Source organism: Pteropus alecto, unplaced genomic scaffold (genome assembly GCF_000325575.1).
Source record: "Pteropus alecto unplaced genomic scaffold, ASM32557v1 scaffold239, whole genome shotgun sequence".
Taxonomy (NCBI): domain Eukaryota; kingdom Metazoa; phylum Chordata; class Mammalia; order Chiroptera; family Pteropodidae; genus Pteropus; species Pteropus alecto.
Window position 1 is genome coordinate 1,917,172 of NW_006494613.1, and position 11,844 is coordinate 1,929,015.

The 11,844-nt window shown below is 37.2% G+C and overlaps 1 protein-coding gene and 1 non-coding gene across 20 annotated transcripts in view; one reads left to right on the forward strand and one right to left on the reverse strand.

Annotated features, from left to right (window-relative positions):
- The window catches only part of MED12L (mediator complex subunit 12 like), a 318,700-nt gene that overhangs the window by 33,884 nt on the left and 272,972 nt on the right, over positions 1-11,844 (forward strand). For 15 of the 19 annotated variants that reach the window (XM_025042472.1, XM_025042480.1, XM_025042483.1 and 12 more), the window contains exons 3-5: positions 1,464-1,655; positions 3,039-3,071; positions 6,307-6,466. In XM_025042472.1, the coding sequence (XP_024898240.1) occupies positions 1,464-1,655; positions 3,039-3,071; positions 6,307-6,466 (385 nt within the window). The remainder of the gene's footprint in view (positions 1-1,463; positions 1,656-3,038; positions 3,072-6,306; positions 6,467-11,844) is intronic. The other 4 variants (XM_025042473.1, XM_015600182.2, XM_025042481.1 and 1 more) reach the window with 1 other exon arrangement.
- LOC112474545 lies at positions 3,143-3,261 on the reverse strand. The gene has a single exon (XR_003044386.1). It is a non-coding gene; the product is annotated as a 5S ribosomal RNA (ribosomal RNA).

Consider the following 11,844-nt stretch of genomic DNA (forward strand, 5'->3'; position numbering starts at 1 on the left):
AAATTACACCTTTTTTTATTATGATTAAAATGCTCAGACATAATTACAAATAAGAGACCTTTTAAATATAAAACAGTTTGCGTATGTAGGTGTTTTGTGCCCTTTGTGCAAAGATCAAACATTGAGAAATTTAAAATTAAACCATTTGCTACTATGGCTGCTTGTTTTCAACCAACTTGTTTTGCTAAACTTTTGCATTTGATTTTTTTGGACATTGTGCAAACATTTGCTTAAAAAACACACTATAAAGCTGCTTGTTTAAAAAAAAGTAAAGCTTATTTTTTTTTCTAACTACTCTAATATTTATTATCATATTACATTAACACACCAAAAGAGGATTCCTTTTATTGTACATTAATCACAAGGTCAAGGAATTACAATTCACAGTAAAAAAAAAAATTGTACAGTATCAACTTTTCACATGGTAAATAAATTTGGCTAATTACTTAAAACTGTATTTCAACCTGTAGACTAATTGTTTGACTCTTGAGCATTAAACTAAAGTAGTGATTCCTATTTTGCTTCACCAGAGTAGGTATTTTATTTAAATCATGGCTGACACTGTCTGCTAGCCTTGTTTGGAGATATTTATTAGAAATTGTTGCTCACACAATATTATTAAAGAATCCCCGGGAAATGGTATGTGATGCTCTGATACGATTGTTGGAAATTCCAACAGGTTTTCTGTGGATTTATTTAATTTTTAGATATTACTTTATCCCCTTCTTTTTTGTCCCTGTCTCCTTCCTTTGTCCTCTTTTAAGATGGTTAATAAGAAAATGCTGCAGTAATTCACAGAAGCTCCCTTTGCTGCTTTGCTCAATTTCAGAGCATGTAACAGTAGCTTTCTCTTGTAACACATGTACTCATGAAATTGGCAGCCCAATCAAAAACGTTGAATACTTAATTTAATCGAATCTTTTGTATTTGCCATTTAAATAAATTAAATTTCTCTAGACTCCTTTTTAAAAAGCACTGAGTGTAAATACAGAGTTTCCTTTCCAAAAATATATGCTATTAAGATGAAACAAGGAAAAGAATGATTACTGTGTGATTACTAGGCTTTCTGTTCTCGTATGCAACACCTCTCAGGAAAACTATTCTCTCCAAATGGGTGTGTAGTATGAAAAAAGAGAAGTACAGCTGAAGATTAAAGTGGAATTCATTCTCTTGACATTTATTCAGGTTGTAATTAACTTCATCTTACCAGAGATTTTCAAAGGCTCTTCTTTTTTTCCTTGAATTACTCGTTAATAGCGGAATAAAGGTGCTATGGGAGTTTTTGAGTTATGTTAGTAAAAGGAAATGACAGCTCTTGACTTCAAGGGCTTCAATTGCCATTTTATTTTCTGATGGGCTGTTTGAAGATTTTCAGTTAAAATAATAAAAAATAAAATACTAATATACATTATTAACATATTTATTGTCTTTAAACTTTTTCTTTTTCTCTCTTATTTCCTCAGATTGGAGCTTATTTTAGCAGCATATTAGCTGAGAAACTAAAGCTTAACACTTTCCAGGACACCGGAAAGAAGAAACCACAAGTTAATGCTAAAGATAATTATTGGCTGGTTACTGCTCGATCCCAGAGTGCAATTCATAGTTGGTTCTCTGACTTAGCAGGAAATAAACCACTTGCTATTTTGGCAAAAAAGGTATTTTTTCTTATATTGTTTTAATTATGGTCTTATAGAAATGAAGATGTTTGAAATAATGCTCAAGTATGCATTTATTTTCCCTAATTCTCTCCAAAACTCACAGCCTTGATAGCAGATATACTGTACCAGGTGTATGCTGCACATATGTTGTTTTCTCCTTTATTTTGAAGGCATGTGGTGTCTAGATTGTCCTTAGATATAAACATTCCACACAGGGAACAGTTTATGTGGCCTTTAGGTAGACAAAGTTTTTAAATCAAGAACAGGCAATAATACTTTATTTCTACTACATTTTCAATTTTCTTAGCCCAGGATGTCTAAAGTGTGTTGTGTAGAAATCCTTGCTTTGATGTTATTTCCTTGTCTTGAAGGTAACCAACCATCCAAATGCTCTAAGTTGTCTCCCTAACAAACAGGATAAAGATAGTGGTTCTGTGAGTGCTTGAAAAACTTCTTTGAAAAAATTTTAGAGCAAAATGGGCAGGTTTATTTATAGTTCCCAGCTTTTTTGAGGTGGAGTGGGGTGGGAGGGAGAGTTATTTTAAAATCTTTGCCTTTGGTCATTTTTATTAAGTGGGAAATAATACATGCATTCAACAGTCCTATAGCCCGAGTGATAAAAAATGTCTTGAAATTTAGACGAGAGCTGGAGACCTCCCTCTTGGTCTTGATCTCTAATGTCTTGAACTCCTTTCAGGTAATCCCACAGATCTTTCTTTTCTCCCCTGAAACCCTTTAGTTTTAGGGGTGCCCATCTTCTGTTCCTGGTATTAAGTTTTTATTATCAGGCTTGGTGCAGACCCATTTTAGAGGAGATCTCCTTCATGTATTTGCTTGTTTGTTTTGTAAAGCAACTCTTTGAAAATGGTACCCATAGCTCCCTTGGCTTTATTTTGCCCTAGTGTTGTAGCATTATGTTGCCTTTCATAGATTTCAATAATTAAAGGCAACTGAAATCCTTGAAAATCAGAAAAGTCAGCGGAACCACCTCTTGCTACTCAGATAGTGCCTCTGTCTCAATACAGGCCGAACAGTGTGGCCTTTCTTTTCCAGTAGTGAACATTTACCATAGGCCACTATTTCCTATGAAGGCCATGTAAATCAGAGGGCATCCTTCTATATTTGTTGGCTTTCTAACAATAGTCCATATCTTCCATGTTGTTTAGTACCTTCACCTCCCATGTAGCCACCCTGCCATCTTTCTTTTTAGAGTTTCCTTTCTTATAAGCTTTTAGAATGCATTTTGTGGCTGTTTCCTGAAAGCGAAACTGGTGAGGAATTGATGCGCTTGCTTTAGGTGTGTAGTGAGCTCTCTCATCTTTTAGGAAGGAGATGAATTACGGTGCATTGTATTAGCCATTGTTCTTCTTTCTTTATTAGGAGCTGCCTCTGGCCAAGTCAGGTGTCCCTCAGGTAAGCCCTGACGTTAATTTTTTGCAAAGTTAAAGATGTTTTCTTTATTTTTATTTTATTTTATTTTTTTATGCTTACAGCACCTGGTATTCCTAGGTGGTCTCCCATCCAAGTACTAACCAGGCCCGACCTTGCTTAGCTTCCGAGATCAGATGAGATCGGGCATGTTCAGTGTGGCATGGCTGTAGACTAATGTTGTTTTCTTTATAAAATCATTGACTGTATCTTGAAGCATTCATTTCTTGAGCATTTCAAGAGTTCCTCTCTCTCCTCTCCCCTCTTCAGCATATCATCTTCTTGAGATGGTGAAAGTTCTTTCAGAGTTGGGTAAAAGATTATATTCTCTGCATGTTCTTCATATTGGAAAGTTAAGATACTTTTTAAAATTTCTGGTGTTTCTCTGTGAGGTGGCTTAATGCAGAAGACCTTCATTTTCTCGCTAAGATCCCGAGTCATCTTCTGGCTCTGATCTAGAGTTCAAAATAGTTTCCTGTATGGGATGGATCAGGTTTCTAGACCTGGTTTTCTGTTACTATGAAGCTCCATAGCATTCCAAGTATGTAGCCACCGAAAAGTCAACAATGGCCTGTAAAGGGCCCTTTAACTCAATCGAGGTCATAGCTGGGTTTGGAAAAGGAGACTTCTGGCCCACTAGGGATGTTCTTCTAGCTCTTGAAGAGTTAGTTCATTTGTTGTCACGTGTTCACTTCAGGTGACTTGATTACCAGGGTCTACGGAGTTTCTTTTTCCTCTACAACTGCTAAGCGAGTGGGGGATGCTGATGGCAACGTGCATTCGAGGAGAAAGGTGATACGAGGATGGAAGACTGTCACACGCTAGGGTGTCTTAGTTTTCTTTTGGTACTAATATGCAGCTCTAGCTTGATTTAGAAACAAGACAGCTGCCCATTGATTGCCTAGGTTCAGCTACAAGTTAAAGTCAGATGGTTTCTTTGCTGAAAATGGAATCCATCACTGTAAGGAAGTCATACTTCAGTCGTGGTAAAAGATAGTTTCCTTCCTGAGCTGGCCCAAACAGTAAATTTGACAAAACCATCAATACATGTCTTTTTCTTAATTAAGTAACTTTCTTCACATATGTTCTTCTGAATTCTAAAGCCCTTGATTTGAGTCAGCCATTTTTTAGGGCTCCGCCATAGGGGCAGTGAGCTGAATTACAATTTTGCCTTCTGCTGTTCATGTAAGACCTGTGGCTCAGTTTGTTTGCTGTTTCATCTAAACATTTTACATGTTCAAACTGTGTGTGTGTGTGTGTGTGTGTGTGTGTGTGTGTGTGTGTGTTTTCCTTCTGTTCAAAAGAAATCCTTTAGACATCTATAAAAGATACTGTTAGCAATGTTTCTTTGGAGATGCTAACTTTACTTTTTGCATTTGCCTGTTTTTCAGGCCTTGATATTACCTTTTGGTTTGTCTGATTAAGAGGCTTTGACAGCAGAAATTTAACTCACTGATTCCATACTATGTGTTCTAGTGAAAAGCAGCAGCTCGGGTCTTAACTGAATGTTTAAGCCTGTGCTTTTCTTGTTCACAGCTGAAACCATAGTACACCCCCAGAAACTTGTGCTCCATGAAAAATGTGCCTTGTAAGCTAAATTTTCAGGAAATTTTCTTGTTAAAATGTATCACTGTGATCTGCAGAGAGGAAGCCTTCCAACTTTGGCCTGTGTGATGTTCATCTTTTAGTTAGGTTTGGGCAATTTAGTTGCCTGTGTTATGGGGATTATGTTCCTAAGTCAGAACCCAATACAGGTACTGTATGTGATCAAAAGTCTATTAAACGATACAGCAGATGGATACACTGCATCTCAGTGTCCAACCACGCAGCTTTTCCTTCGGTATTGGAGCAGCTTGATGGGTCGTTGGTAAGAACCAGGTGAAATCACTTGTTTTAGTCAAGTGAAATCAAGTGACATCACTTTGTGTTATAAAAAATACTTATCTTTTAATTCTAGGATCACACTTTGTACCAAATGTGTGAATAGTCGAATTTGTAACATGTATGATGCAAAACATCCACTGACTAAATATGGATTTGGTTAACTAATAGAAAAATGCCATGTTATATGAATCAGTTAGCTGGTTTGAAGCCTTGTTTCCAACATAAAATCAAGCAAGAGTGTGAAGCATAGAGACTGAGGCTCTAGATGTCCATGCTTGTTGTGTTTAGGATCCTCTTAAAGGGAGGGTTAAATCCATGGCTTGAAAACAATTTGGCTGTCATGGAGAAATCTTTTGAACTGGCAACAGAATAAGAATTATTATAATACATGTAAGTCTTTCGCATTACTCTTATAACCATCCAGTGAGGTGGATAGGGTTGGTGTTGTCACATTCATAAACGAAGAACCTGGGAGTGATGGGTTGAACCAAATAGGCTGTGGCCAGGAATGGAGCACAGAGGCACTTTTCCCTCATGTGGGGGGTGTGCCTGCCTCTCGGTTTCACTGCTTCCATCCTGCTGCATCACAGCCAGCAAATCTTTTGTCCATTCTTACTCTATATTCAGAAATTGAATAGATTATGCATAGATGAGTAGGCTCTGCCCAGGATATTTATGAGGAATTCTAGAAGAGTGGATTAACTCTTTCAAACCATTCTGTGATACATGGGGATACTAATTTGCTAAATTGTACCTTCGTGGTCTCGAAGAAATAATTAACTGTCCCAAGTGCCTACTTTCTACAGCGAATTAATTACCCAGCTATTTCTAGCTCAGTGTTTATTAGGCAGATTCACTGATCCATCATTTTAGCCTCTATTTTAAATTTTGGGCTAAGGTGCTTTTAGAAGCTTTGTGGAATGTATTATTCTTATGAAATGGGTACAGTCAAAAGCTTTATAAAAAATGTTCTTGGATAAAATGGAGAGTGGGGAGAGTTTTTCACTTGATCTGTCTGTTTCAATTTTGAGATAAACTTCTTGGAGGACTGTCATGAAATTATTTTTTTCTATTTTGATACAATGTGTAGCTTTCAGCATCTGAAAATTAGAAAATAATTTGTTTTTATAAGAAAGCACAACTGGTAAAATTGCATTGCCAGTGTGCTAAACGTAATTTTGATTCGTTTTTCTTAATGAAAATTTGCTTCAAATCTATCAAGGATATACTTTTTTTTAAGGATATACTTTCTTATAGCCAGCAGGAACTTAGAGTCTCTTTCTTTTCCCTAACGATGAGCACAGTATGTGATTATTATAAATGTTATTTTTTTTAGGTTCCCATCCTTAGTAAAAAAGAAGACGTTTTTGCATATTTAGCTAAATATTCAGTGCCAATGGTTCGAGCAACGTGGCTGATTAAGATGACGTGTGCCTATTATTCTGCTATTTCTGAAGCTAAAATTAAGAAACGTCAGCCTACTGATCCCAACTTGGGTAAGTGAGACAATACGGTTGATATAGGTTACATTTCATTATTGATTCTACAAGTAATTGTTGTCTGCACCCTTGGTACACAACCTCAGAAAGTGAGTACTGAGAAGGTTCATGATGAGAGTAAAAGTCATTCACGTTGTGGATGGAGAAGCTCATCCTTGTTCTCCCAGTCCCAGAATCCTGATTCCATCAGCAGGTCCTATCGATATTACCTCCAAAATATGTCTTTAATCTGTACACTTTTTACCACCACAGTTAATTAAAATGCTGATTTAAGCCACCATCATCTCTTGGCTGCTGGCTACATTGGCAGCTTCCCAACTGGTTTCCCTGCTTTTACTTTTGCTCCTTACATTCTAGTCTCTCCACAACTGCCACACTGATCACAAAGCTTATTAAATCAGGTCAGATCGTGTCTCTATTTATAACTTTACAATAATTTCTTATTACAATTAGAATAAAGACCCAGATTCTCTCCTGTGGTCATCAAGGCTATCCATGATTTGCTCTCTCTTCCTAAGATATTCCGGCCACACTGCCTGCTTTCTCTCCCCTCACATGCTGTGCTCCTTTCTTTCTCAAGGCTTCGGCATTTTCTCTTTTCCTGTACTCGGGTTGCTCTTCTCTAGGATATTTGCATGTCTCCTTCTCTTCACTGAGGCTTTGGCTCAAATGTCATTTCCTCAGGAGGTTTGCTTTGGACACCTAAATAGTATTCTCTCTCTTTCTCCCCTTCACAGTTATGTGCTCATGTGTTGTTATTTTATTTGTATGTTATATTGCCTTTCATTCCCCCCCCCCCCCCCCGCCGCCCCCGCCACACACACGCACACACGCACGCATGCGCTGGCCTATGGTAGGTATTTGCTGAATGAACTGAAGAAAAAGTATTTTTAATTAGATTCTTTACTTTCTTGGTGACTGGACAATTACTCCTTGAGATAGTGCTAAACATGCTTTATTGAACATTTGATACTACATTAGGAATGTGCACAGAGAATTGTATATAAAGATGTCCATTAAAAAATTAGATTTATAAATAATCCTGTATGAAATGGAAATGTGCTTATGATTTTGTAAAGGAAACCCCCAACTACAAAGTTCTGAGGTGCAAATGTCCTTAGATGCTAGGTGTGGTCTTAGATAAGTGAGTTGGGCTGCAGAGTGGTTGGGAGTGGTAGGGGGTCCTGATAAACTGGAGAGTGGAGCCCACTGTAAAAGCACGAAAACTTAAAAAACAAAACAAAAACATAGCTGAATTCATTGGCTGCCACTTTTGAGTTCAGCATATCTCATGTGTGTTAAAACAAACAAGCAAAAATAAATTATACTTAACTACTGTGTATTTGTGTAAATGTCCAGAGAAAAAAAGCTGGGAGGAAATAATCCACAAAGTTAACAACAGTTGTCTCTAAGTGTTGTTTTCACTGTAGTCCTTTGTTAATTCTGTACTTCTGAGTTTAATTTTTTTCATCACATTATTTCATCAACTTATTATTTTATTGGGGGAAACAAAAGAAATGCCCTCCTTTTTATTACTAAAGTAATACATTTTCATTACAATATCTTCAAATGGGTGCCAAAGTGGATACAGAATAGTGTTCAAATTTCTCTTCTCCCTTCTCCATGTTTTCCTTTTTGAACTTTCCTTCATTCGTGTGAAGGAAACACAAATACAAACATACATTCACACAGATACATATATGCAATTATTACTTATATACCTATCTATTGCATTTATTAATATTTCTCCCCAGAATCTGGATATTTGGTTGCTCACTAGCTACCTCTACTTTGATGACTAATAGGCAACCTAAATCTAATGTATATTGAATCAAAGGTTTGATTTCTCACCTTCTCTAAACTTGCTCCTTCTTCAGGCTTATCCTTCTTAGCAGTTGTTAAATGTAGTCGCCAGGTAGATAAAGGCGAAAGCCATATTGTCATTCTGGGCTTTTGTCTTTCTCTCAAAACTCTATGTTCAGTCCCTCAGCAATCTTGTCAGCTTTTCTTTCAAAATGTAGTCAGAATCTGACAATGTATTCTTGCTTCCACTATTGCTCTTCAGGCTTAAGCCACTACTACTGCCTCTGCTATTGCAGGGGCTTCCAGGTGATCTTTTTTTTTTTTTGTTCTGATTTCTCTAATGACAGCTTTTTGCTTTGTAGCTAAAACATAAATGTTGCCATACTTCTATGCTCAGAATTCTCTCATGACTTCCTGTCCCACTCAGATGTTTGCGTCAGCCGACACCAGTGGCTTACATGCACGTTGTGACTTTGGGGCTTGACCCATGGGTGCCACTCTCCATCCCACTCACAGATGACCATGTGGCCTGCGCCCTCCTCCCACTGCCAGTCAGCTCAGATGGCACATCCTAAGAGAAGCCTTTTCAGACCACGCCAGTCAAAGTATCATTTTGCTGTTCCTCTGGTCTTTTTATCCTGCTTTATTTTTCTTCATAGCCCTTAATACCACCTCATGTTATACTTAAAATTAATTTATTGATCACCTGTCTTCATCCTTTCCCAGCTAGAGAAACATTGTCAGATTTATTGAGTGCTGGATCTCCTAGGACAGTATTTGGCACATAGAAGGTACTCAGTAATTTTTAAGATAAATGTGAATAATTAGGCCTGAAGCGTATGTGTGTGTGTGTGTGTGTACACACATACATACACATAGATATATATTTTGCCCCAATTCGTAACCTGGAAACTTCCAGCACCACCGGCTATAATGGAGTGACTCTTCCTCCATTCCTTAGACTCTCTTCATATTTTTGGTAACTTGTTCCTGACAGTATTTTCCTTGATGTTCAGTTTAATCTGATTTTAGCTGTCACAGGAAGGCCAAGAAGGGTGATCATGCAGGAATGATTCTGCCAAATGAAATTTAAAACAATTTTAGGGCAAATTAAAGTTTGGTAGACCCTCGTATTCACAAAGTTAGAGTATTTAGGAATCCCGGAGATGAGTTTGTCACCATGACCCCAGGGTTTCCTTTGCCGGATGGAGGGAGGCCACGCTCCAGTTTCTAGCTGAGAACATCTTAGCCTTCTTGTCAGATTCAGTGCATTTACCATTCGTTTTCTTACCAGCGTAACCAGTTGATTTTTGGGGGTGGATTTTTTAATACTCCCACCAAACTAAAATTTCTTTAATCTGCACACCCACAATGGATGGTTGATTAGGTTCGCCTATTACATATGTTTTTTTCCATAAGCCATGTAACACATAATGCTGTTTTTTTTTTTTTTTGACTCAGTTTATTTACAAAGTGTTACAGTTCATGGATCTTTATGGTTATTCATGTGTTATTAAAAAGTGTGAATTTTAAATTCATGAAGGTCAGAAGTGCTTACATTCAATTTCTCTTGGTAGAGTATAAAAGCTGTGGCCTAAAAAATGTTTAAAGCTAAAAATAAAAATATTTTTAAAATGCACGAATTTTAGGAGATCACCCCTATCCTCTCAGGTTTAGCATCTCAGAAAGAGCTTTGGTCCTTGTTGGTCCCGGCTCCACCAATGAGTGTCAGGATGATTTGAAGCAGAGTCTTTAGCCTCCCTAGACATCAGTCTTCTCAACCTTGATCCACGGTTCATGTTGCCTTTAATCGTCATGTCTTTTTAGTCTTTTTAAATCTGGGACTGTTCTTCAGCCTTTCCTTTTCTTGACCTTGATATTTTCTTGATATTTTTGAAGAGGACAGACCAGTTATATTGTAGAATTTCCTTTGATTTGTATTTGTCCAGTTCCTCGTGATTAGATCCAGGTTATGCACTTTTGGTAGAAATACCAGGCAGTGATTCCGTGAGCATCTGAATACATCGTAATACATTGTCTTGATACTGGTGGTGGTAACTGATCATTTGGGTGAGGTGGTGCCTTCTGGATTTCTCCACTGCAAAGTTACTATTTTACATTGTCTAATTATTAAGTTATTTATTAGCTATTACTGTGTAAATATCAAATTTCTACTTCTCTGTGCATGTGTTTTTAAAATGCAAATGTCACACTATCTACATTATATGAAAAGAACATGGTTTCAAATATCTGATCTTCGTTTTCGTCACCCTGTTACACCTGATACCCCTCATTCTCTGTTTTGTCCTTGGCACCTTCACCTCTTTAAGCAAATTATACAGTACATTTGGAAGCGTTTGGCTGTGTAGACACAGCCGTAGTGTAGCAAGTTTCACACTTTAAGCAAGCAATACAGCCAAGCAAGTACACACATACTTATGTGTTGAATTGGATTAAATTGCATACATTTCTGAAGATTGACTTGCAGTAATAGGTTCTCTGTTCTGGCTTTGATAGTGAAAAGAATCATTGAGCACATTGGGGGTAAGATTGACTATTAAGTGTCACCCTCTTCTGGGGTTAATTTTATGACTCTGTTGTCTTGATTATTCTTAGGATTTGTAAAGTGTTTTTAGTAGAAATAGCCTTTACTCTTTTGTAATAGAAACATATGTTTTATTTTTGGTTTCCAAATTCAGAGTTGGAACAAAGCTATAAAGCACTGCTTTTTGATATTATTGAAGAGAGTTTTTCCTAAAGTGAAGTGGGCTGACAGCAACAAGGGAGCAGGCCCCGATGTGTAAATTCTTTAAACGTAGCAACACAGAGATCCTCACTATCATTGTGCATATAGTTATAGATCTAAAATGTAGATTAAATGGATTGCTGCTCTGGGGAGCTTGCACCTAGCAAAGACACATCCAGAGTAGTGTGTACCCAAAAGTGAGAGGAGTGGAGGGGCCCTGGAGAGTAAAGAAATATTTGACTTGGATACATTCTGACATGAGGACAGGGAATTTAAAATAGAGGTGAATTACGGAAGCTTGGAGGAAATGATTGTAATTCTTGGTCCTTAAGAGACCCAAAAAATAAAATAAAGAGGAGGTTATAGGTAGACGTGATGTTTAGAAAATGCTATCAGATAGGTGAGTGTTGCAGACTTGAGGGAAAGTATACCAGTCATACTGCATAGTTAGATTCAGATATTTTTTTTGAGTTGGGTGATGTTTAGTTTTCAGATATTTTTTTTGAGTTGGGCGATGTTTAGTTTTTAATGTTTAGCTGTCTTAAATGTTTTGAGCTCACCAGAGGAAAGCATTGAAAATGGGTCAGCTAATATTTAAAAATAAAAAAATAAAGCTTTCAGAATTATGCAATTAAAGAAAGTCTTTGAACAGATTAGGAAATATGACTTTACAGTAAGTAACAGAGAACTCTGTACATTTATTTGTAGGAATTTCCTGTGAGGGGTCTTGTTGCCGAGCCAACTCATTACAGCTACAGTATTTATACCATTATTGCTATCACTGTAACTGATAGCATATCTTGAGCGATTGCGGAATTCCCCTCAA